Below are 27876 nucleotides of genomic sequence, written 5' to 3' on the forward strand. Positions count from 1 at the left end.
TTGGCCCAGGAAGGCAGAACAAAGGACTTCCTCAGAGAGAGGGTGTTACACCCTCTCCCTTTGGAAAAAGGTGTTAGGGCTGGGGAGGAGTAGCCTCCCCCAGCCTCTGGAAATGCTTTCATGGGCACAGGTGGTGCCCATTTCTGCATAAGCCAGTTTACACCGGTTCAGGGATCCCCCAGCCCTGCTCTGGCGCGAAACTGGACAAAGGAAAGGGGAGTGACCACTCCCCTGACCTGCACCTCCCCTGAGAGGTGTCCAGAGCTCCTCCAGTGTGCTCCAGACCTCTGCCATCTTGGAAACAGAGGTGCTGCTGGCACACTGGACTGCTCTGAGTGGCCAGTGCCAGCAGGTGACGTCAGAGACTCCTTCTGATAGGCTCCTCCAGGTGTTGCTAGCCTATCCTCTCTCCTAAGTAGCCAAACCTCCTTTTCTGGCTATTTAGGGTCTCTGCTTTGGGGAATTCTTTAGATAACGAATGCAAGAGCTCATCAGAGTTCCTCTGCATCTCTCTCTTCACCTTCTGCCAAGGAATCGACCGCTGACTGCTCTGGAAGCCTGCAAAACTGCAACAAAGTAGCAAAGACGACTACTGCGACCTTGTAACGCTGATCCGGCCGCCTTCTCGACTGTTTTCCTGGTGGTGCATGCTGTGGGGGTAGTCTGCCTCCTCTCTGCACTAGAAGCTCCGAAGAAATCTCCCGTGGGTCGACGGAATCTTCCCCCTGCAACCGCAGGCACCAAAAGACTGCATCACCGGTCCTCTGGGTCTCCTCTCAGCACGACGAGCGAGGTCCCTGGAACTCAGCAACTCTGTCCAAGTGACTCCCACAGTCCAGTGACTCTTCAGTCCAAGTTTGGTGCAGGTAAGTCCTTGCCTCCCCACGCTAGACTGCATTGCTAGGTACCACGTGATTTGCAGCTGCTCGGCTCCTGTGAACTCTTCCAGGATTTCCTTTGTGCACAGCCAAGCCTGGGTCCCCGACACTCTAACCTGTAGTGCACGACCTCCTGAGTTGTCCTCCGGCGTCGTGGGACCTTCTTTTGTGACTTCGGGTGAGCTTCGGCTCACTCTTCTTCGTAGTGCCTGTTCCGGCACTTCTGCGGGTGCTGCTTGCTTCTGAGTGGGCTCTTTGTCTTGCTGGACGCCCCCTCTGTCTCCTCACGCAATTGGCGACATCCTGGTCCCTCCTGGGCCACAGCAGCATCCAAAAACCCTAACCGCGACCCTTGCAGCTAGCAAAGCTTGTTTGCAGTCTTTCTGCACGGAAACACCTCTGCACGACTCTTCACGACGTGGGACATCCATCCTCCAAAGGGGAAGTTTCTAGCCCTTGTCGTTCTTGCAGAATCCACAGCTTCTACCATCCGGTGGCAGCTTCTTTGCACCCACAGCTGGCATTTCCTGGGCATCTGCCCACTCCCGACTTGATCGTGACTCTTGGACTTGGTCCCCTTGTTCCACAGGTACTCTTGTCAGGAAATCCATCGTTGTTGCATTGCTGGTGTTGGTCGTCCTTGCAGAATTCCCCTATCACTACTTCTGTGCTCTTTGGGGAACTTAGGTGCACTTTGCACCCACTTTTCAGGGTCTTGGGGTGGGCTATTTTTCTAACCCTCACTGTTTCCTTACAGTCCCAGCGACCCTCTACAAGGTCACATAGGTTTGGGGTCCATTCGTGATTCGCATTCCACTTCTAGAGTATATGGTTTGTGTTGCCCCTGTACCTATGTGCTCTCATTGCCTCCTATTGTGACTATACATTGCTTGCACTGTTTTCTATTGCTATTACTGCATATTTTTGGCATTGTGTACATATATCTTGTGTATATTTGCTATCCTCATACTGAGGGTACTCACTGAGATACTTTTGGCATATTGTCATAAAAATAAAGTATCTTTATTTTTAGTATATCTGTGTATTGTGTTTTCTTATGATATTGTGCATATGACACCAGTGGTATAGTAGGAGCTTTACACTCCTCCTAGTTCAGCCTAAGCTGCTCTGCTAAGCTACCTTTTCTATCAGCCTAAGCTGCTAGACACCCCTCTACACTAATAAGGGATACCTGGACCTGGTGCAAGGTGTAAGTACCTCTTGGTACCCACAACAATCCAGGCCAGCCTCCTACAGTAACTTAGAGACAATGTATAAAGTATTTATGCAGCCCACAAACAGTAATAAAGTGAAAACGCAACACAAAAAAGTCCTCCTGCTTGCGCAAGACTGGGTCGAAGTCGAAAGTTAAGACCTACTGCGATGGAGCACGGTTTGGGGGACAAGAAGTGGATTGGGCCCGGACAGCCCTTACCTTGGGATTTAAAAACATTTTGAGAGAAAAAAATTCTGAGAAGGTAGAAGCTCAGCGGGGCCGAACTGCAGAAGTGTCTGTTGAGGGAACGTCTTATGAGAGAGTTCCACACCTGTGAGAATATTGACAAATGATTGAGGACTTTGTCTGTGAGAATATTGACAAATGATTGAGGACTTTGTCTGTGGCCTGTTTTCAGTGAGTCATTCATTCACATCTGCTTTTGGTGCCTTCCTCCAATCTCTCATGACACAGATCTTGGAAGCCATCAGGAGTGTTGCCAACCATTGCCTCCTGTGTTTGGATCATCTCTCTAATTCAAGAATATCTCATTAAAAGGGCAGTTGGTTGAATGGCCCTATCAGAAGATTACAGGGCTCCAGTTGCTTATCTCGCGTATCGGTCCAGTAGTCTGTGATGTTTGGATAATACCAAGTTTGTTTTGAGTGTGGTAGGTCTGCCCTGTGAAACCTGAGTGGTGTCCAATACCAGTTATGTAAGCTTACACAACGTAAGTGATGTAGGTTGAAAGTAAAGAGGGCCATTTGTCTTCATGATAATCCATTTGAAGAGCAGCCTGCAAGTAGATTCTTCAGACCACTAGGACCGATTTGGAAAAGAAATGGTCTATGAGAACTCTATAGAGGCTGAACACTACTTTTTAAAATATTCTCCATGTTGTTGATATACTTAGGGCCTGATTACTATGTAAGCCGTTATTGATCACCTCTGACAAATAACAATACCACGGGATACGTTATTTATCAGGTGCAATAAATAACACCTATTACGAGTTCATGTGGAATAACATGCAGATTTTGACGCTTAACACACAAGAATCAACACAATAGAGTAAAAGTATGTTTTCTCCTGTTAATTTTTGGTAGGTTAGACCTGCTGAAATTTAACCAATGTTCAGTATTTAACCAATGTTCAGTATTCAACGCATCCAATTGTTTTCTGATTTGTTAAATACCTTCAAACTGACCCATACGTTAACTGGAGTTCACCTATGGGTCACAATATTTGGTGGATCTCGTAATCAGGTCCTTAAGTTTCAGTGACTCTGGCAGCTCAATGGGAGGGGGGCTCAACCTGAGTGATAAGCAGTGTGTAAAGCTGTCATTGCTTCAAAGTCTCCGTTATGGATACAAATTCAGCTCAGAAAGTGTGGAAGGGTTTGAGGGTACTGTCTAAACAGTTGTCGATTTCTAACACTGTTCGAAAACAATAGGCTTCAAGATACGCCAAGACTGAAGGAAGCAGATGTTGGTCATGGGTCTATATGAGTTGTCTTTGGCTCCAGGGCTCCTGGCATGACTCTTCATTTGTGCTACAAGTGTGCCTTCTTGCCTGCGTAGGTAATCTTGGTCCAGGAGGCTAACCCATTCATCGCCAAACACAAGAGATTGTGGTTGAAGCACAGGTTTCTCTGCCAATCTAAGTTGTGGGCAGCAGCCATGTCGGACCCCTGTTCGAATCTGCCTGAGCTTGACTGATGTCACACAACAAGATAACAAAAGCTAGACCAGTTGTTTTGGAAGCAGGCTCCCTTCTGATGCTCCTACCACAGCACAACTACCATCTTAGGCTCTGCTCTTTTTGGCTCCCATCTAAAAAAGCAAATGAATGCCCCTCATGATAGTGAGGAAGACGACGAAGGAGAAGGACTACTCTCCCAGCAACTATACCCAATCCACCCAGTGACTATGTACTATCCTTGGACTTGCAAAATGCAAGTGGAGTAGACCTCTCCTCTGAAACAGTTTCACTCACTGTGTGGGTCACCAACAGAGGAAAGTGCCTTGTTTGCAGGGGTGGTCTGTAATGCATCTGAGTTGCTAGATCTGCAGTTGCCCTTCACTGAGACAAAAATCAACATACAAAGTCACCTAAGCCCATTCTTCAATTTACTAAAGTCCTCACTGATGCTTTGATGGTTATGTCCAAGCTTTGCTTTTGCCAGCCAGTCAGTTGGCCAGTAGCCTGGCAACATAGACCTGGCTCCGGTGATCCTGATTTTCTAACCAATCACCCTTTCACCTGGCAACCTTATTGTGCAAGCTCCTACTAGCAAGGTCAATCCCGATTACTTCCTAACAACTCTCAGAATAGGGAATACAAAAGGACTGAGACATTTGGGAGTGTTTTCTGCAATGTGCTTGGCTCTTAAGTCCATAAAATCAATTTGTTTATTGGGCAGAGACATACATGCTGTCTAGTACATAGCCAGCGTCAACTTGCTGGAGGTCTTGGAGGACCTCAGAGATTTCTGGCTCACATAGGCAGGATGCAGTGACCTTTGTAAGCTGTGCTGGTGTGCATACTGCTGATTGTATAGGCAGGGCAACTGTCAACAATGTTGAGCTGCAGAGGCACACATGGATGAAGGTGACCATATTATCTGGCAATATGCAAACATCCTTAATGGTCCAGCTTTTTCAAAGGAAGAGTGGACTCTTCACCCAATGAAATGGAGACAGTCTAGCCACTGCATACTTTCTGGAGTTATAGACGCCAAGGAGGCAATTTCCCCATCAATAATTTAGAGACCATTCCAGGTGCTGGCCTTTAGGCAATGTCAGTCTTACCAACAAGTGGTACAGCAGAGGATCCTTTCCTTTCGAAGCCACAGATGTGACTTTGTACCAGCATACAGTAGTCCAACAGTTTCTTCTGTACCACTGCAACAGCTCCCAAAGTGTTTTAGTTTGTCCTCAACAGGTTATGTCAGGCTAGTGGGATGCAGGATTTAACATTTCCTTCCCAGCTAGCGATTTGTTGCGCCGGACCTATGATTCTTACATATCATTCAACGGTGCTACTTTCTACCCTTTTCATTTAATTTATTTCTTGGCCGATCTCCCCACACTAAAATTATTTTCATATGAACACTTTCGGGTGCAGGTGGTAAATCATTTGAATCTCTGAGGGTGCCATGGAATGGGTACCAGACTTTGAGAAAGGTGACGGATGCCATTCACGCTCGTTCTTCATTCTGAAAGAGGACAAGGATGTAGATACCTTGGATCATTGCCCATTAAATTCCTTTCAGAGGAAGGACACATTCTAAATGCTTATGCTGGCCCAGATCCTATCTACCCTAGATGCATGAGACTGGATGATGTCCCTGGACTTGCAGGATGCCTATTTCCCTAGAGCCATCCTGCAGTCCCTCATGTTTCACTTGCTCTTCGGTGTGGTCAAAAACACCTTCAGTTTGCCATGTTCCCTTTTGGCTTTACCTCAGTGCTGCAGATATTCACAGAATTGATGGAAGTGGTTATGGCCCCTCTTCAAACATCTGTAATACGTTGGTTCTTGTGCCTCAACTGCTGGCTGCCAAATGTAGGCTTGCCAAGTCACTTGTGGACTACCTCTAGCTGATGGCCAAACTTTTGACATCCTTGCATTTCACCATCAACCAGCTTATGTCCTACCTGAGCCCCACATAGAGACTTCCATTCATTAAGGCATTTTTAGACAGAGTAGGTTTCCAGGCCTTTTCTCCACTGCAGTCAACCTGTGGCATTCAGGGTATGATCCCATGTTTTGAATCAGTCCTGGATCTGGGTGAAATGGCTCTGAGGCTTCTAGGCCTTGAACCCTCCTTATCTACGGTGCCGGGTGGCACATGGAAGCCTTACAATGGAGCCTCAGATATCATTAGGTTCAACATCAGGGTACCTGTCTTACTCCATTCAGGTTTCAAGAGATATGTCTTAGGATCTGCATTGGTGGCTATCAGATGTCATTCCGACCCACAACAGGACACACCCCGTTCCTCATCCAGGGCTCACAGTTGTAGCAGGCGTGCTACTGCTGTGTTGGAGGCTTACGTAGGGAAGGTGATTATCTGAAGCTTTTGGTCTCGGACGAAGAACCTGCTGCACATCAACCTGCTGGACTTTGTGAATACACTCAACTCTGAAAGCCATCCTAGAATCCATCAAAGGAGAGGGTGGCGCAACCTCTCATGGACAGCAACACTGCCATGTGGTACTGGAACAAGCATTAGAGTGAGTGGTCCTGGATCCTGTTCCAGGGGGCTCTGCACTTCTGGAGATTACTGGAACAACAGATCATCTTCAAGGGTGCTAACCAACTGACCAGGTCCCTGAAAGCCAGGGCAGACAAACTGAGCAGGCATAATGAAGATCATGAGTGATGTCTCTGTCCCAAGGTGGTGCAGGATGTCTTCCATCAATTGGGGGAGCCCTGGCTATATCTGTTAGCCATTGCTGAGAATGTGCAATGACAGCAGTTTTGTGCTTGTTGTTTCCTCCAGAGCACTAGTTAGTGGACTTTCTATTTGAAATGGCATGAGGGACGTCTGAACACTCTTTCTCACTAACACTTCTCCTGCCTCAGGATCTAAAGATCAGCAAACACCTGGCCCAAGTTGCCTTGATTGCTGTAATGGTACCAAGAGCCGGAGTATTTGCCCTCTGATCAGGCTTCTGTTTTAGGAGGGCTTTCTGTCCACAACTTGGCTCTTCATACGTGGCGATTGAACAGTGGTAGTTAAATGTGTTTAATTTACGGATCAATGTGGTGGACATTAACCTTGCTGCCAGACCCCTATCCGCAAAGTTCATCTATACTGTGTGCTGGGATAAATGTGTTTCCTGTTGTGTTGTCCAAAACTCTGCCTTCCTTACAAGCAAATCTTTCCAATGTTCTTTTGTTTTGTTCTCTCCTTAGACCAGGAAGACCTTGCAGTAGTCACAGTGAAAGGTTACTTATCTGTCCTTTCAGCCTTTCTGCATTTACCGGGCCATACATCTTTGTTTATATCACCAGTTGTGATGTGTTTTATTAAAGGTTTGAAATGTATGTTTCCTCCCAAACCATTGTGATGTATCAGTAGAACCTTAGCCTGAACTTTCCTTAGGTGCGTGCTTTTTTAGCCTATTCACAGTTGCTCCTTAAGGCTCTTAACGCTGAAAACAATCTTCCTTATCAACATCATGTTGGCAAGCGCTTTTGGTTAAACCATCCTATCCTGCCTCTTGTTGAGGACCCAGGGGCTTTTCTTCCTAGGATCATGGTGAACTTCCATGTTGACCAGTCGATCACATTGCCTGTATCTTTTTGTCTTGTCTCATCCCTTGAAAGGGAAGGGAGGAGAGACTCCATCATCTTACTCCAAAGAGAATTTGACCTTTTACATCGACCAGATGAAAGATCATGAAGTAGACGGATCAGCTCTACATCAGCTTCTCAGGTGCACAGAAGGGCAGCTCGGTGTAAAGAAGGACAGTGCGTTAAGCAGATCTCTATGCCCTGAGACACTATTCCTTCTGGGCCAGGGCCGTACAGTTTTATCAGCATGGGGACAACCAGTTCTTCATATCAGCCAGGCGACAACGTGGATGTCTGTACAAATGTTCACTAGCACTACTGTCCTGACAGCCAGGTCCAATGAGAAGGTTACATCGCCTGCTCAGTCATTGAAGACTTTTGTTCTGAGTCCACTCCCTCATAAGCTCCACCTTTGTTTGGTAGGTACTGCTTTCGTAGCTATTCTAAACAAATCTGCAGTAGAAGAACCCATCAGAAGAACACATTACTTCTGCAGTTAGAGTAACCACCAGAAGGAGATCTTTGAAGCTCTTTCCACCTAGGTAGAGCAAACAATGGGCCTCAACTGTAATCAGAATCTTTATCTTTTCATGATTTGACCACTGATAAAACAGTAGACTGTGCTTTAGCTAAAACCATTAAAGCTGCTTCTGCAGTGCAGCACACAATAGGCTGCGATTGCATTGAGAATTTTTAGTTTTTGCTTAGCTTTGCTGATGAAGTTGCTAATTAAACAAAAGGAAATTGATAAGGATTTGTGAAGTGGTTCGGGGACTTCTAGCTTGAGGGAAGGAAATTAAATTGAATCTAGCCCTCCTGATGGATTTAATCCATATTTCAAATATAACTTTGAGATAACCTCTTCTGCCTGTGAAGTATTAATTTTTATAGCCACTAAACCATTTTGCTGTAAAAGTACCTAAACATATAAATGTATGATTTATATGCTGTATAAAATCTGTACATCGCTATTTTCTATTTGTGTGAAGTAGGAGAGAGCAAGTTATTCAGTAAGAAATGTAATGTTGAGCTGATAAAATGTTTTTTACTTCTTAGGTTAGCAGTCTGTCATTACACGTTGAAGAAGCACACAAGCTCCCAGTAAAGCACTTTACTAGTCCATATTGTAACATCTACTTGAACAGCTTACCTGTAGCGAAAACACATGCCAGGGAAGGGCAGAACCCTGTATGGTCCGAAGATTTCTTTTTCGAGTATGTGCCTTTACCTTTTAATTTCATTATTGTTTATAAACAAAATATTTGAGTCTCCATGCAAATTTTGTTTTGTATTGCATTAGTCTCAGAGCTTTAAATTAATATACCTGATTTCCTTTAATTGTTTACAAGTTATAATTAAAAAAATATTGTTGCGAATCTGCTCCAACCAGTGAATGTAATATACGTTGCAAAAACTATAGCAAAATATCACCTCTCATTTTTTGTGTAATAGGTGTTATAGAGAACAAGAATTAGGTGTGGTTAATGAGGGGTTAGTTTGCATATTTATTTTTTGTATTCAATGTATTTTTGATGTAATTAGCCTGTAGATCAGAACTGTGCATGTGTAAATAGGTTAGATAATATTGTGCACAGCAACAGAAAAGGTTGCTAATAAACTAATCAGCAGATGCAGTGAGAGCTTGTGACACAAACTATACAGAATATGGTTATTAAATTAATTCATAGTTTAGCGCTTGTTGTATGGGATGCCGATCAGTAAATCTGAATGACAGAGTTGTTTTGTGATTCAAGAAACACCTGGTGATACCCATTAACTGATAGTAAGATGTGATTCTTCAAAGTATTGCTAAATGTCCACACTGAAAGGGTATTCTCTGGCAATACCAAGATGATGGAGCACCATATATGTCCTTCTGGAAAGGAACAATAACACAACCATATATCTCAGACTAGTACAGCAGGCATCCAGTACTTTTTGATTAATTGAGTCTTCCACAGGATTTGTTGGTGGATGGAACCACCAAGAGATTATCCCAAACTCTTGACAGGATCCTGAGTGGCGATTTCTAGAAATTGCTGCTGGTTTGCAATCCACACTGATACCATACTGTTGCCAGAAAATTAAAAAAATTTCATGTTCCCTTGTGTTAACCTAATCGTAGCATAGCTTATTGTTCTTCTGCCTATTCCATTTAACCTCCCTACAGCATCGGTGATGCAGTAGTGGAAACATGTCTCCCCATCTTCTCTGCAATTGCTGTTGTACTTGAGCCCATGCATCTTTGAGTGTTACAAAGTTATTCAATCTTTGGCCAATATATTCACCTCCCATGCAGAACACCTTAATTAGAGAGCACTACCCCTCTGGATAGGTCCATAAACATATCATAAAAGAAATCAACCACCAACTGTTCTGCTTCCAGTATTTGCCAGTCAGTTGAAGCAGTTGACCAACTTTTCCCACATGCTAATGCTCTATCTACGTTCAAGGTAACCACTACTCATCTAATTTTTCTAGTCCAGAGAGCAGATGTTGAGTCAGCAAGCCACTTGTAACCAAAACTGTTCAAGAGCTCCTTCAACTATATCACACCATCCCTTGATGCCTGACATATTAGAATGACTGTCAACTTCTCCAAAGAAATCTATGTAGCAGTATGCACATATGGGTGATGTCAAATATATACTTTTACTCAAGTGATGCTCTAAAATACTATTGACTGGTCATGAATTTTCTTACTTAGGGCAATTGTCCTCCATCTCATGAGGGACAGTAGAGATGGATTATGTTTGGGAGATATGAAAGAGACTTCTAGCTACAAATTCCTTACCTTTTGAATTATCTCGAGGAGTCAGACTAGATCTGGAATGTTTTAGTGAGCAGTATCCCTGCGCGCCAGTTGGTGGTGCATTCAACTCCGCCTGGTGTCATCTTCTGGCCCGTCCGCGTCGGACGTGACGTGCGCGGTGCCTATAGAGTTCTTTTCTGGGCGTTAGTTCTCTTTTCTGGGGAAGAGCTACCCTTTTAGTCACTTTTTGACTTAATGTTTTTCGATTTATTTTTTTTGGTCGAAGTTTTTTAAAACATTTTTATTTTAGGTTTTCCCACTGGTCTAGCAAGGATGTAATCTCAGAATGCCACTCAGTGTCTTTGACTGACCCTCATCTTGTATGCCTTTGGTGCCTCAAGCATGTTCCGATTATTGGGCCATGAACCTGAATGCCTTCAGGGAGTGATCACGCAAGCTCCTGGCGGCTCAACACGCGACACCACAATGATCAATATCCCAATTGTTATGAAGGCCCCCGTAGCGGTCGTGCAGTTCGAGATCCTCATTGCACTTGAAGTCCTGGAGTCATTCGGGTAAGACCCACCACAAAAAGAAGAAAAAGTCTAATAGATCTTCAACTTCACCTTGTCTGTCGGCCGACGAGACAAAGGAGTGTCAACATTTGACACCTGGCTCTGCGGCAGAGCCAGAGCCAGCGCCTGGGTCGTCTTTGCTCCTCTTTGAGTTTCCAGGATCCTGAGCAGCCCCTGCCCAACTAAAGGAATTTTATGAGGCCATACATCTCATATTTGGATAGTCTTTTCCATCTGGGACACATGTGGGCCCTGAGGGTTGGTGAGGGACCCTACTGGTTCTTGGCTGGTGGCTCCGGCACCAGTCAGGCCCCTCTGATTCAGTGTTGGATCTGGACTAAGGCCAGTTGTGCCATCTCGACCTTCCTCGGCGCTGGTCCCGATGTCGATGCTTCTGGTACTGCTGGCATCCCCTTTCTGATCCTCGACTCTGACACGGAGCCAGCGGGTGGTGTTCAATGCCAACTCTAGCACCAACACCAACTGGAGCCATGCCTTCCTGGCCAGAGCCTGAACTCTGTTCTTGTGGGATGAAACATGAGGAGGTTTGGCAGGGATGGCTGAACACTAAAGCATGGGCAGCTTGTACCCTTTGAAAGTGGTAGGGTGAGTGAAGTGCCCACAGGCCTGTGCTTGGTCTCCACCCAGATGGCTTAACATAGCTGAGAGGAGAGCTTCAAGGTGTGCATGTCACTTTGGCCAGTGCAAAACAGCCAGCCAAAGAGAAATGCGCACTTTCGAGTGTCCATTAAAGCCACTGCTCCAGTCCTCTGCTGCCAACACACCCAGCATGTCTGTGGGCTGGTGCTTTCTGCACAAGTAAAAATAAAAAGGCAATTAAGTCTTTTCATTTACATTTTATTTTTGCTAGCGTGGTTCACAGTAGGCGGGGGATGATACTCCCCCACACTCAAGAAGAAACCGCCTGTGCACTAAGAAATACCAGCCTTATTACACAAACGTAACTGGTTTGAGGATTTGGTTGAAGCCAGCCAACTGAACACCTCTCCAAATACTGGCATGCTTCTTTTCCTACTGTTACTGTGGAGGCGAGAGTGTCATTTGCAGTGGTGGTGCGGAGGGCTGGACCTTAGCTTGCCTCCAGTGGCAGTCAAGACAAACGTCCTGACAGAACTGCTTCAGCCGAGAGTGTCCCCCTCAGAACCGTTCCTCCCATTTATTGAGGTTCTCACTGACGTCCTACTTGGGACCTCGTCCAAGCCCAGCACAGGGGCTCCTTTGAAAAGGGATTCCCCATCACCTGCCACACTGACTGTCTATAACATTGGACCAGTAGGTTTTGCTTATTGTCCAAAGGGGCTACTTCCTCCCCTTTGTGACTACCCTTCCCCCCCGCCACCTACTTGAGACAGGCTGACAGAGGACCACCTATCCATTTTCTGCCAGGAAGTGATTGCTCTCTTGGCCAAGGGAGCAATAGAGACTGTGCCGATGCCAGAAGTGGGTCATGGTTATTATTCCTGCTACTTCCTGGTGCCTAAAAATGATAGAGACCTCTCAGTTTCTTCCTCAAGAAGGAGAAATTCAGAATACTCACTCTCGTTGAGATCCTGTCTGCCCTGGACCCGGGAGACCGGATGGTAGTGTTGGACTTGCAGGATGCATGCATTAACATCCCTGTCCTGCCTGCCCACAGGCGTTAACTGTGATTCACGGTAGGCTACAAGCACTTTTAATTCACAATGCTCCCCTTTAGCTTTACCAGGGACCATCGGATGTTCACTAAAGTGATGGTGGTAGTTGCAGCTCATCTGTGAAGATCAGGGGTACCAGTCTTTCCCTATCTCAACGATTGGCAGTTGAGGGTGGGCTCGCCCCAGGCCGTCCTCTCCCATCTCCAGACTAAGGATGGACCTGCTTCATTCACTGGGGTTCACTATCAGTGTGCCACATTCACACCTGACTCCCTTTCAAGTGCCCCCATTTCATCACAGCTGTTCTGGACACTGCAGTGTTGGGCTTATCCTCCCAAACGGTCCTGAATGTTCAGGCTATGATACCAATATTTCAGCCTCTACCCTAGATTTCGGTGAGACAGACTGTGGCTACTAGGTCTCATGCCCTCCTGCATCCTGCTTCTGACCCATGCCCATTGGCTTATTCAGGCTCTGCAGTGGGACCTGAAGTTCCAGTGTGTGCCGCATCAGGGGAAACTCTCCGACATAGTTCAGTTCTCGGAGGGAACTGCAAAATATCTGCTGTGGTGGCTAACGAACCACGATTGGGTAGTGGCAGAGCCCTCTCCCTTCCCCAAACAGATCTGACAACAGTGATAGATGCAATACTCCTGGGATGTGGCGGCCTTTTGGGGTTGGTGGAGATCAGAAGAGACTGGCAAAATCTGGACTCCACATCAACCTGTTGGAACTCTGAGCAAGCCAACTGGCATTGAAAGCCTTTTTACCATCTAGCAAGGGAAGGCTAGTACAGATGTTTACTGTTAACACTACTGCCATTTGGTACTTCAGCAACCAGGGCGTCGTGGGGTTGTGGACCCTTTGTCATGAGGCCCTGCATCTCTGGAAATGGATTGAACTTCAGGGTATATCCATGGTGGTTTAACCCTGACAACCTCTCTGAAGGCCGGGGCAAACAAACTGAGGCGAAGGTGCCTAGTGGATCATGAATGGCATGTCCATCCGGAAGTGATGCAACATCTACTTCAGCAGTGGGGAGAGCCTTGGTTAGATCTGTTCACCACCACTGAAAACACACAGTGTCAGCACTTATGCACGCTGGAGTTTCCATCGTGGCTTTTGCTCTGAGACACTTTTTTTGACTCAGTTGGAGCTCAGGCCTCTTGTACGACTTTCTGCCATACCACTCCTGCCCAGCGTTCTCAAGAAGATCAGGAATGACTGGGCCCAAGTCATCCTTGGGGCTCTGCATTGGGCATGGACAGTTTGGTATCCTGAGCTGTTGAGCATGAACATTGCTCCTCCAATCAGGATGCCCCTTTGGGAGGATCTTCTGTTGCAGCAGCATGGGAGGGCTCTCCACCCTTTCTTGCCAACTCTTTGCCTTCCTTCAAGAAGATTGAGTGGTGACAGTTGACAACTTTTTACCTTGCTCCCGCAGTCTGCAACGTATCTTGGCAGCCAGACATCCCTCTACCAAGATGGTATATGCCTGCTGTTGAGGCCAATTTGTGGCATGGTGTACAGAAAGACAGATCGTACCCCGTTCTTCCCTCCTACCTCAGGTTCTTCTATTCAATCTTTTTCTTGCTCAACAGGGTTCTGCAATGGACACTCTTAGAGGCTATCTTTATGCTTTTTCAGCTTTTTGCATTTGCCTGATCAGCCATCTCTTTTCAAATCCCCCATTGTAAATAGATTACTGAAAGGTTTATAAAATCTGTTCCCACCTTTTTCTTTGCTTATGCCTCAGTGAGACCTCAATCTTGTCCTTAATTTACATAAATGTGCTCCTTTTCAGCCTTTGCACATTTGTCCTCTCAAGCTCCTTACCATCATGAGTGTCTTTCTTGTGGCAATAACATCTGCCCGAAAGGTCAGCGAGCTTCACGATTTGTCTTCATACTTGAATATCTACACAGACAAACTGATGCTTTGTACGAGGCCTTCCTTCCTGTTGAAAGTAGTCCCTCCTTTTCATGTATGCCAGTCCATCACATTGCCTACTTTTTACACATCCCTCCAAGGAAGAGTAGTGACTTCACCGTCTGGACCCAAAAATAGTGGTGTCATTCTACCTTGAGCACACACGAGAGTTCCTGGTAGCTGGCAAGCTCTTTGTGGGTGTGTCAGAGCGAAGAAATGTCGGGCCATGACAAAACAGACCATCTCCTGATGGTTTTTGCTCTGTATAAAGATCTGTTATGCATTGGTCAAAAAGCAACCCCTTGGGTGCCCTTTCCCTCAGAGCTAAAGCTGTGAGTTAGCACAGGGATTTCCTGGCCAGGGTATATGCTAAGCAGCAACATGGGCTTGCTTGTACACGTTTACGAAAAAATACCGCCTTGACAGTCTGGTCTATTGGAACAGGCTCTTTGCCCATTCTGTCCTGCTTGACTTCCTCGTATAAAATTGGTCTGCAGACCCACCTCCTGGGAGATATTGCTTAGATATCTATTTAAAAGGCAAGGAATCTTTGGCTGGAACTCTCTATCAGATGAACAAATTACTTACCTTCCGTAACACCTTAACTGGTAGAGACTCTATCTAGCCTCAGATTCCTTACTGACCCACCCATCCTCCCTGCTCTACAAATTGATTTCTAGGGACAGTGATTTTCCCTATCAGAGCCATAGTTTTCCACACCATTTATCAGTGTTCTTCGTGGCTCCACGCTTCTAGTGTGAAAAGTTGCAAACAGCAAATTGACATCAGCAAGCTGGTGTGGCACCTATATAAGCTGCATGCATGTCACTACCAGCACCGCCAACACCCTGAGCCAAATGTTGCCACCCACTGGTGCACATGGGGACTGCTCACACAAAATATCTGGCTCCAGTCTAACACCTGTAGACAATTTAAAAAGTAATAATCCTGCAACTAGATAGTCTAACAGATAAGACGTTACCGAAGGTAAGTACCTTGTTGTTGACTACATTCAGGGAATGTTTTTCATAGGCAGGGTCACCTTGAACTGTTGGTGTCTGATGACGTTTTTCAAACACTGTTGGACCGCCTTACGTAATCTCCCTGCATATGTATTTGTGGAATAAACAAATATCTCAAAAACTGTTTACTTTTGTCGAAAGGCTGGCGGAGAGCACTACTGGGAGTGGATGCATTTATATGATTATGTATGCCAGGTACGAAATGTATTCTCATGATACTGCTACCTAATCTTATGAGTGAAATGAATGATGTAAAAGTGAGCCCAGCTAGGCCTTCTGCTTTATTGAAAACCAGCAAACATTTAAAAAAAAAAAAATAACAGAAATAAGATGCACTGTTCCAAAAGAAAGGACTCCATTCCACCAATTAGGCTAGGGGGTATTTTCAGTCACCACATGCATTAGTGTTACAGGAACAGTAGCCCTCACTCACCATTGGGTGACATGCTTTATCATCGGGCCATGCTACTTGTCATGCCTGCATTACTATGCCTGACGGGCCCTACTAGAGGGCTCTTTGGTGGAGATCTATTTAAGAAAGAATGCCTGTAGTGAGTGGATGTGAGAGGGGCTGGAAAAACTGCTAAAATTGGCTAAAGGTGCCCAAGAAGACTATCTTTAATACATCCTGGTACACCTGCCAAGGTTAAAAACGAAAAAAGGGGGAAGTACAGAAAACAATGATCTGGTTCCCTACCAACAACTAAATGTCTACCCTTACACACAACACGTCCTGAAGAATTGCCACCTCATCTGCGTGACTGTATGAGGCGAGAAACATATTGACCATGCCTAGCTGGGGACAACATTGCCACTTTGGGTGCCCTGCCTGAGCTTTCTGGTTGGCAAGATGAGGGTGAGCCCCAGGGAGCAGTTCTTCAAAGTGCAGAAAGACTGCCATAATCCATAGGGCTTGAGGTGGCAGGCTGAGGCCAGGCAGCAGGAGATGCCTTTTGGGGTCACCTGATCTATTGGGGGAATGAATTCCTATATAATAAACCTATAATGAACCTAAGGTACCTGTCTCTGGGGCAGCCCTTGTGCTGGTGGTCCCCTCAGTATTACAGGCCCTCATACTGGACTTGGCTCATATAGCCCTGGTGGGACATCTGGGGCTAGACAAAACCTTTGTGAGGCTTGTTGCCCATTTCATTTGGCCCTGGATGAAGAGGGCCTCAGATGCATTCTATTGGTCCTGTACCACATCTCAAGGGTCCCCTGACCCCATTACGTCTCGTTGGCACTTGATTTGAGAAGGTAGGCATCAACATAATTGGACCCTTCCATTCCAAGACAGCTTTAGGCAACAGATGAATTCTGGTCTTGGTGGACCATGTCACTCGCTACCCAGAGGTAATCCCTCTGAGGTCGATAACTGCTCCTGTGGTAGCCAGGGCAGGGATGTGTATTTTTACCCTTCTGGGGTTCCCCAAAGAGATATGATCTAATGTGGCGGTAGTACCACCACATAATGAGATTGACGCATGGCGGTATGAGCTGCCGCGCCGGCGATGTGAATCCCCAGCCCGGCAGCTGACAAAGTACCGCCCCTGGCATTTTGAGCCAGCCTACCGCCGTGTTTTCCGTGGTGTTAGCAACACCACGAAAATCATGGCCGTAGGTGGCTCCCCCCAGCACTCATCTCACACCTCCCACACCCCGTCCATCCAAACTCAGCCCCCCACTCACCCATCCATACACACACTAAGCACCCACCCCCTCTGATTCATCCACAAAGCCCTCTACCCCCATACACACCACCACGCACTCATCCATACATGCATTCTTGCAGACATACACACACGCACAACACACCCCCCTCCCACTCACCTTCCCCTTTCGGACAATCACCTTACCTGCTCCGGGGAGGTCGTCCGGCAGGGAACGGGAAGGGGCGCTGCTACCACCAGCCCGCCAGCTGAACACCACTAGGCCATATCACAGGTCATGATACAGCTGACGGCATTCAACTGGTGTGGCTGTGCTGGTGGTAGCAGCGCCAGCTTACCACGGTCCACCAGTCTGGTCACTGCCGGATTTCCGCCCTTCTTGTGGCTCATAGTTTGGCAGCCGTCGCTGTGGCGGTAGGCGGCTTTTATCACCAATGTCTAAATGACCACCATAGTGTCTGACAGAGGCACTAGCTTCATGTCAGCATACATGAAGGAATGAGTGTGGGATAACTTCTCTATCACCTCCAAGCAAACAGTCTTGTGGAGATATTCTACAAGAACTTGAAGGGCATAATAATGGGCCTACCTGAATCCATAAGGCGTAAGTGGGGCATTCTCCTGCCATGCCTTTTTTTTTGCCTATAGGGAGGTGCCACAAAAGGGAGTGGGGTTTAGACCCCTTGAACACCTGTATGACCACCCTGTCAGTGGCACTTTTAACCTTGTAAAAGACGGTTGGGTGCAAGCTGCCAGGAAGCTACCTCAGGATGTGGTTATCTACATGCTGGTCCTGTGCGACCAGATGCACCGCTTCTTGTCAAAGGATAAAAGTAACCTTGAGGCCAGTCAAGAGGTTATGAAACATTGGTCTGACGAGAAGGCCAGTCTGGTGGAATTGTATCCTGACAGAAAGTGTGTGTTATAGAGCCTGTGCAGCCCAGAGCTTGCCAGGATCGCCGGACATATGAGGTGAAGGAGCAGAAGGGGTAGTCCACTTTCTTGGGGGCTCTCAAGACCCTTAGAAACCCCTTAAGGGTGAGCCACATGAACCACCTCAAACCACAATTTGAAAGGTTTTGAGTAAGCATGCTCCAGGTGACAGATGATGGCATGGAAGAGACCTCTGCCTGACCCCCTGTCTAACCAGGAACACAATGGGTTAGTGGAAGGTGTCAATCTTTCTCCTACTCTGACCCAGGAACGGCAGAGAGACTTTCACCAGTTACTGGAGCAGCTTGCTTCTCTGTTCTCCCTCACCCCTGGACTCGCACACCTGTTTGTCTATGACATTGGCACTGGAGGCAATCATCTCCCGCGAAAACCTGAGCCAAACACTATTAATTTAGTTATGTTAGCATTCAACTCCAAGCCATAGTCTATACAAAAAGATTTAAATCGATCAACAAGAAGTTGAAGACCCATCAGAGTCTTGGAGATGAGGAGTGAACCATCGCCAAAAAGTAGGATAGGGATCTTTTGAGCATTCAATGTTGGGCCGTCATCTTGGCAAGAAAACAATATTGTACCACCTCATTAATAAATAAAGTAAAAAAAAAACGGGGCCATAACACAACTTTGACATACACCCCTCTGAATAGGGATTTTTTTGTCAACTCTCCTTGATCACCCCATCTCACTTGTAAATAGGTATTCTCATGTAGCCGCCGTGGAAGATCAACTATATTAAGTGGAATTTCCAGCTTGAGTAATATTTCCCATAGCTTCTCTCTCGGGACCAGATCAAAAGCTGATCGTAGGTCCACAAAAACAACATATAAGGGTTGCTTGGCAAGGACTACATACTTCCAATATAGAAGCACCAGTCTAAATACCTGGTCTATCGTATTAGTTTTGTGGTGAAAACCCACCTGCAATGGAGAAAGAACCGGATGATCTTGTGCCCAAATTATTAGTCTCTCCAGAAGCTGTTTGGCAAAGATTTTCTGTAAATTATCAATGAGGCTAATAGGTCTATAATTAACAGGCAGGTTTGCATTGCCTTTTTTATAAATTGGAATTATTTCTGCACCTTTCCAAGTAATCGGAATTGCACCACCTGCAGCAATTTTATTTGAAAGCAGATTTATATACCAGGACCAAATAGTTGGTTCCGATTTATATAAATCTCCCGGTATCTTATCTGGACCAGGAGTCTTACCTGATTTTAAAGAGTTAATCGCAGCTAATGTTTCTTCTAAAGAAAATAAAATACAGTCTACTGGGATATGAATATCCAGGCAGGGTAAGTCATAACAATCGCTAAAGGTAGGTGGTGGTAAGGGGGCTAGAACACCAATACTGCTATTTGATGGATTATGGGAAGCAGCATAAAGTCGGGTGAAATGAATCACCCAAGTCTCAGGTTGTATATGATTCCTAATGCTGCTGTTACTCCCTCTTTGTCTTTTGGATAATAGCTCCCAAAATAACGTATTCTTATTTGATTTAGTTGCAGCAAGCAAGTCCTGCCAGATAATCTTCGCATAGTTGTTTTGCTTGCATTGTGGCCTTTTCATATATACATCTAGTTAATCGGATCTTCCCCAGGGAACCATTAATGATTGCAGTTTTTAACACCAACTTAGCTTTTGTACCATCCTCATTAAACCATACATTCGTAGTCGTCATATTAGCAACTGAATATTTAGAGGAGATGTGTTTATAGAAGAAACTCTGCAGTTTCTTTAGCAGTAATTTATTAATGCTAAGAATGGGAATATTGCTGACTTCATAATCTTCATAAACTGTAAGATTTATAAATCCCAGTTATTAAATAGGGGTTGGACAATACCTTCGGCCAGCAAACTCTTGTGTGATTATTACTCAACAGTGGGGTAGGAACCACTGTACGTTGAACGTGTAGAGATTTCCTAAATACATCCCCAAACAAGGTAAGAAGCAAGGGATTGTGGTCGCTCTCACAACGTGGTTCCACCTTCGTGTCTTTTAATAAAGGCCACAACCTAATATCTACTATGAAATAATCAATAGTACTGAAAGAAGTACCTCTTTTAAATGTGGGCACCATATTTAAATCTGAGGACGTACGTCCATTGCAGGCCCTAAGTCCATATTTTAGACAAAATGTGGCCGAATGATTCCCCCCACAATTCGTCTTCTTCATCAGTTAACCCAATATTCAAGATAGAGGGTTCAAAAGTACAGTTCAAATCACCTCCTATTACTAGCAGGATCGAGGGGTGCAGGGAATTCAAGAATTCAAACAATTGACATAATATCTGAGACTCAGATCCCCGGGAGACCGAGCGGGCATAAACATTAATTAAAATGATCTTAAAATCCCGATGAAATGTGAGTTGAACTTCCATTATGTCCACTGAATCTATTTTTAGTGGCAAATGGACACAATGTAACTTCTTCTTTGAAACATCCATAAACCTCCTTTTGCGCAACCTAAACCCTTCTCTGGAGGTTGGGCAGGGATGCTATACGCCGTAATCCCTTGCATATAGATCTGTTCCTCAGCCCAGGTTTCCTGAAAGAAACAAACATCCTGACAATTAATATAGGTAGTCCACTCTAGATCTCCCAGTTTCCTACCTAGTCCCGCTAAATTCCATGACATTAAAGATATCTCAGCATTATGCAGCTCAGATCCATTAATAGGAGTAACAGTCCCCTCAGAGTGTATAACCCCTTTAGATGGCCCAGGAAGCACTTCCTGATCAACATTTAGTCATCCAGTAACTGTCAATGTAGGAAGGATTTTAAGTTCCACATGTGATTGGCATTCTAGAATGGGGACAGGGTTTCTCATAGAATGAGTACAAGGAGGATTAAGTGCTAGGCTAATGCCAATCCCTCTCGCAGGCCTTAGATAATGTGTATGTACTTCAAAATCCATAAGTTGCTCGACCAAAGCCCTATCGGAAAAACAGACTGAAATAAAATCATAATTTGACCCCGAAGCGCTACATCTATCCACCTTAAGGATGTCAGAGCGAATAACTGAAAGATAATTGCGTCCGGTGCGTAACCAATGAAGGGCTTTGTTGATCAAAGACTCATGATTCTCAAAGGCATCTGGCAATAACTTAGGCACATCAATCATATACATTGTACTGTCATTTCGTCCCATTCCCTGACTCTGATCATACTGAAAATTAGTATGAATGTGAGGTTTGGGAAAATGGATAGAAGATATAGGGGGGCTAGCCTTCCTACCAGGTAGCAAAAGGATATCCTCTCTCCTTGGCCCATCATTAATAACATGTGACTGAACAGAAGCATGAGCATGGAATCCCTGATGATTCCTATAGTTGGAAGCTTGATTATGCTTCCACCTTGCATTAGCAAATACTGAGACTAAAGAGCCCTATCATGACTTAGGAGGATGAGATACTCACAAACATGATAGACATCCCGTCCGCCGTTTTACAAGTTCCATAGGATATAATGGAACTTTTAATAAGGCAGACGGGATATCCATCATGTTTGGGATGGAGTATCCCATCCGCCAAAGGTCGTAATCAGGCCCTAAGATGGGTTTCTCTGTCCACAGTGATTTGTTTGGGATCCCCAGCTTGCCAGTCCTCTTCGTTAAGAAGGTGATTGGGCTGCTCGACATTAGCATGGATTTGAAATTCAATCACTTATTAGCATAGGAATTTCATGTGCAGCATAGAAAATCCAGTTTGTAGGCAAGTCATTCTTTATTTAAGGTTTCTGATGGTGGTAATAGTTGATCGTTTGTGCTGTTGGATTTCTCAGCAACATTCGTCCTGTTTACTGTGGTTCACAGTTTTCTATTCTCGCCGCACACATGGATTTGGGGGATGAGGGAGTAAAGATTGTGGACAAGGGCAGAGTAAGATCCTCTGAGGGATAGCCTCTGTTTTATCTGAAAATCCCCTTGCGAGTTCTAAATCCTCTCGATACCTATTTTGTTTTTCAGCGCATCACTTTTTCCCAGCAGTAGGAATAATATATTCCCAACTGTTGGAGTATCTCATGTTCAAATGTCTCTGATAAGGAAACATGATTAATATTCACCAACACTGAAATGTTCAATCCACCTGCTTGATCCCAGATCACTTTTAAAAGCAGACAGAAGAAACTCAGCGAAACGAAAAAGCCGTATTTGGTTTACATGTTAGAGTTTTTTCTAATGTGAACAAAACAGAAACCAAAACTCAACCAGTTTATCAAATGAAAAAAAATCAAAAATGTGGTGTTTTTGCTGCTCATAAAAGTCCTATTTTTTTTTTTTTTTAAGTAAAAAAAATCAGGACATATTTGTCAGAGACATACAGCCTAGCACAGAGCCAGAACTGCGCTGTCACTTTAAGACTTCAATTGAACATCACAATCCCTGCATGCAGCACGGTGACGGTCCATCAGTTCTATTTCTGCTCTGTGAGAAGGAAACCAGATTAGTGGACTCTGCCATTTCATCTCGATTTATTAAGCAAAAATTTTGTGAAAAGCATACTGACCTATTGCTCGAGTAAATAGCGTCTGTGGGCAACTGTAGATGACCTTACAGAGAGCTGCATGGTTCCTCAACCTGTGCAAGAGTCAGTGCCGCGAAGGAGTACTGAAGACAATCTATATAGCCATCAAACCAGGACTGAAGCAATGGGAAGCTTAAGTTTGCCATTGATTAATAGTAACCCAACATTTATTAAAGATAAAAGCTGCCTGCCAGAAGTGGGAATTCATAGTTCACAATCACCTTGCACACAGAAGAATAGAACATTATAAGAATCTAATAAATAACTGCAATAGGGCAGATGTGGTGTTTTCGTCACAAAGCATGCTGTTCATCGAATTTTAATGCTTCCTGGAACTTGGTCCATAAACTATCTGTGCCAAAGCTGATAAATCATCTTTAAATAGTGCAGTGAGTGTGGAAAGAGTATGTAGCTTTCCTGTATAGGACCAATGATGCCCCATGGAGACCTCTCCCCAATTCAATAAATAATCCCTTATAAGGAGGTCATTTACCAGAAAAGAATTTGAGGCTAGATAAAAAAGCAGTGGTTACAGAATGGGTTCATGAAAGACCATTGTAGAGATCATCTCGAAGAGCAGGAACAATGGGACTCCAGGGTCCAGCAGATGATAAAGACGGCAGATAGTCTCCCCATGTTTACCTTTGCAAATCTCAATTTTGAATCAGCTGTGGAGGTGTTACTTTCCAAGGGTTTGGCTTTTATCCCCAGTACGAGGATTACCAAATTTGAACTGTTGATCGATTTACAATTTGTTTTTTCAGAGAATCGGAGTAAAAAAATATTTTTTTGATTAGCGGATACTAATGTACCTGGTTTAAGAACTCCTTCACAATTTACACAGATTCTGCATATGGTAGGTTCTGAGGTTGCAGTATTTCAAAAGACAGTGATCATTAAAATAAAGAGAGTTCTGAGGTTTGCTCCGAAACCTAGGCATAATCTTTCTGAAGAACACTCAAAAAAATTAAAACTCTGAATTAAATCAGAAGGCTTCTCCACCAAAATTAAATGGTCAGCAACATCATGTCCTACAATTTGCAGATGACACAGTTTTGTTGGATCATTCAACAGTAAGACCCTAGAATTATTTAGCCACATTTTGCAGCTATTGTAGAAATAATAGTTTGTATATCAATATTGAGAAGCTTAAAGTCATGACTTTTACAAGGAAACATTCCAGTCAAGACTTAACATGTAGAATAGGATCTCATGCTAAAGTGCGTATTCATATAATTGTTTAGTGTTGAATTGCAAGCTGCCTGTCATTATGAGAGTCATTTATTTGAGACTCAACCAAAGTGAAAGGAATAGCCTTTGCATTACACAGAGTAGCTTAAATTGTCACAGGACCATTGTTGCGATTGTTATTCAAAGTTTTAAACTTCAATACCACATGGGTTGGAAAAATTTCCTGGCAGGTTCGGTGGATGGTCTAACCAGGTGCTATCCAAGCTGTATTGAAGCATCTTTAGGCTCCCTAACTCTAGAAGGGGATGTCCAGAGTTTGGCATCCTGGAGCAGAGGCTTGCCAAAAAGGCAGCATTGCTGAAATTTAGGTTTTAAAGCAAACAAAGGCTCCTTTAAATCTCAACTAATTTATTCTAAATCCGCCCTGGAGCAGGTGATATTGAGTCCAATCTTTATGAATAAAGGGTGACTTCACCATGGACTCCTAATATCTCACATAATAGCTTTAACATTCTTCTAAGTAACCAATAAAAGTGAAGTCAAAAGAAATTGATTTAAGGATTTTGTTGACAAAATGCCAAAAAGCCAGTATCCTGAGAACCTCCTTAATTTTTTTTAGATTGTTGGTGAGAATAATCAAAGTTGAAAATACACCATAGCTAACACGATTTATTATTTGTGCCCATATCATAAGGAATTATTAGCACATGTCCTCTCTGCCAAGCTTTTAATTGTAAAAGAATGAAATAGCTTGAGCTATTATTTTTCGAAACTATCTATACGTTCTTGTGGGCTTGGTATGTCATACTGTTTACAAGGGACTGACTGCATGCTAACAGCAAGATTTGTTACATTTATGGCCAAAGTAATAGGTGCTATCCCCATTTGGCAAGACAGCTTTCAGATAATTAAGGTTTGCAAATTAATGTATACAGCTGCTCGTTATTGAAACTTTAATTCTTAAAAGTACAATTGCGGGGGTCGATATTAATCAAAAAGTACAAATTGCACATTATTTAGCATTAGTACTGTATTAATTACGCTGTAGTTAAGATTAAGTAATGAGGATTAACTTTGAGTATTTCTGGCATTGGGCATTGTACCATCATCAGTTAAGGCCACACTGCTTATTTGGGTTATGGGTTTGTGTTTTTTACTAGAGTTTTTGGTTTATGGACTAAGTAGACACTTGCAGTTTGAATCAATCTTATTCCATGAGACACTTTTTTACTATTTTTATTATGATTGTTAAATGCGTTTTATTGCTATTTTGGAATTGTTTAATTAACTAACCAAAAAAGAAGCTCTCTGATTCCTGGTAATGAAGGCATTTGCTTAGCTATGCCTCTCTGACACCTCAGAAAAGGTACCTCTAACACGTTTTCCTACCTTTACCCAAGTGCATTGACATATTAAGAAGGTCCTCTATGACATGGAGGACTCCTCAGTACTAAAACGAGGTTCATCAGTGTCATAGAGTGGACTTCCTTATCTAAGGTTTTCAAACAAGCTTGGGGTTACCCTCTAAATCAAGAACCACTGCCATTCAAAGCTTTAAAGGGTGTGTCTTGGCTGGCCACATGGCTAGAGTTTTAAACACTATACATGTACCTTGACTATAATGTAAAGTAATACATGTTTTTTTTATTGCCTGGGTGACTCTTCACTCCCGCAATATGTGTATAAACGGTGTTCTACCCCTCAATCCAGTCTTTCTGCTTTTCATGTTAGGAGTCCATTCAAGCTTGGGTGAGATCCCAGAGGACTTTTGTACTCCATCCCTCCTGCCCTAAGGTGCCACAGCCATGTTACTAGTTGCCCCACATTTTATTTTTCCATACTATTGTTTGAAACCTGCTTATTTATGCTGTGAGACAATACAGCAGTGTTTATGCGTAACCCCAACTAAATAAATACAAGGAGGCTCACTCCTTATCTCCATCCATAAACCTTTACTACTCTGTGAAATTACTCTGACTTAAATGGCTGACAAGGACAATTGAATAACTGTTTTAAAAAGGGAGATGAGCATTAGGAACAGATCTCATTCTAAATGTTTAATATGTCTATGTTCCTAAACAGAAAACAGTTAAACTAGGTATTCTGAATTCTTTGAGGAAAACAAATTATGGCTATATGCTTTTCTGTCTTTCTCTAGTGACCTCTCCGCTGATTTTAACAGATTTGAAATAAGTCTTAGTAACAAAACCAAAAGGAACAAAGATCCTGATCTGTGTAAGTATTCTTACCTTACAGATTTCCCCTATCCATGTTTATATTTTATTATTTGGGTTTTGTAGGAGTTTGGGAGGGAGGTTTATTAGACTCATGAATATTCAGTATTTGCAGGTGTGGAAAGTGCCGTTTTCTTGGAAGGTTACCAGTGCAACTATAAAAAGAAGCTTGAAAACATAGTTGCTTTCAGATTGATTCAAGTATAATATTTAAGCTTTGAACACCCTGAGATTTCTTTTAGTAGTTCACCCACCATCCAATCCTTAAATTGTATATGCCTTTTATGAGACAAATATATTTTTTAAAGGTTTTTATTATCCTAAATGTTCTTTTAGCACTAGTTGAGGATATTATTGTGCTCTATTTCTGATATTTCCCAAGCCTCGTTAGAGTCCCTCCACTCCACACCAACACATGCAAAAAATAGGGATGGCAATTAAAGAGTGAGGTAAGAATTTCTTTAATAACATTGATTAGGGAGATATATGTAGGTTGGTAATAAATCTTAATATATAATAAGTGATAAACATGGCATATTATCCATCCTGGCACTCTTTGCCCACCGTATGTGGTGATTGGTGGACTGCCATTCAAAGGGAAGATGTCACGGTTATCATTATGTAACTGTTAATTATGTAAATATTGGAAATGTAATATAATTTGAAAATAATTATTCCATTTTTGAAAGTGTAGAGAAATGTTGCTTCAAAAGTCTAAAATGCAAGTAGACTTCCAGTTACATGCTTTTTTTTTGTTTTCTCTCTTTTTAAACAACCAGCACTGGACATTCTTGCAGCCTACCCTTTTCAGTTTTTTTAAATGCATGTCCCACCTGACATGGCAGAAGTCCATCACATCCTCCTGCAGAGTAACAAGGATCTTTCAGGACATTTAGGTTACTCCTGTTATGGTGAGACCAGTGACCATGGCAGTCTATCCATTATGAAAGAGATAACACACAGACGCGCCAACACTTTGAAAAACAAGAACATCTCTTCCATCCTCCATCAGTCCTCGTTTGCTATTTCAGCACTCTCAGTTCCAGCAGCCTGAACGATGGAAATGTGCCTTATAGACACACTAACCCTTGTCAGTACCAATATCTTACTTTCATATTATTATATATAAAATAGAGCAACAGAGGCGAAGGAGTGGTATTTATTCACAGTACATTGCCACCTGCAGTGGCATACAAATAACTGAATTCCAATTACCTCCCGATGGAATGTGTCCCTGGGCATAATCTCCCCTTTGTTTATTCTCTGAGCTACACCCCCGCATCTAAAGAAAGCGTCTGATTGTTGATCACTGTCCTGCATATACCCTACGTTTTTCATTTGCACAATTAAGCACAAACACATATTGATAAAAATAGAGACACATGATGCAAAGGTTCATATGTAGGAAGTGAAAGACTATATACTCACACTTTTGCTGAAGCTTGAACGCGAATCAGTGAACCACTGCTTTCATTAGCCACGAAGATCTGCCACTAAAATACTTGCTAATCCGGATAATAAAATAATGTCAGCCCTTGACCAACTGCCCCCTGTACAGCTTTGAAGAGCTACCATGAACAACAAAAAGGAAAGCTGCTGGTTCACTGATAATTTGTGTTTTACTTTTCCTTCTGTTACAAGTTACTCAGTAAATCACTGAATGGGAAACACAGAGCTCATTCCGCTAGAGGTATAGTAGCCACTACAGCGTGGCTAAAGAACATCCCTTTAGCCCACATCTGCAGAGCGGCCACTTGGAAGTCGATTAACAGTTTTACAAGACACTATTGTCTTGAATTAGAGTACCTTGAGAACATTCCTCACATCAGAGAAATATTTTTGGAAAACAACCTTTTTTTCCCCCCACTGTGTGACTATGCCCCAATGGGACGACGGTTTTAAGCTTGCAACTTTAATCTGATGTCAATGACAGTGAAGATCATACGACGCAAAAGAAATAGTTACTCACTGAC

The 27876-nt window shown here is 43.7% G+C and overlaps 1 protein-coding gene across 1 annotated transcript in view; it reads left to right on the plus strand.

Annotated features, from left to right (window-relative positions):
* The window catches only part of RASA1 (RAS p21 protein activator 1), a 700806-nt gene that overhangs the window by 299467 nt on the left and 373463 nt on the right, over positions 1 to 27876 (plus strand). Inside the window, exons 14-15 of the mRNA XM_069224876.1 lie at positions 8455 to 8612; positions 25828 to 25904. Coding sequence (XP_069080977.1) covers positions 8455 to 8612; positions 25828 to 25904 — 235 coding nt within the window. The remainder of the gene's footprint in view (positions 1 to 8454; positions 8613 to 25827; positions 25905 to 27876) is intronic.

Source organism: Pleurodeles waltl, chromosome 1_1 (assembly GCF_031143425.1).
Source record: "Pleurodeles waltl isolate 20211129_DDA chromosome 1_1, aPleWal1.hap1.20221129, whole genome shotgun sequence".
Lineage (NCBI taxonomy): Eukaryota > Metazoa > Chordata > Amphibia > Caudata > Salamandridae > Pleurodeles > Pleurodeles waltl.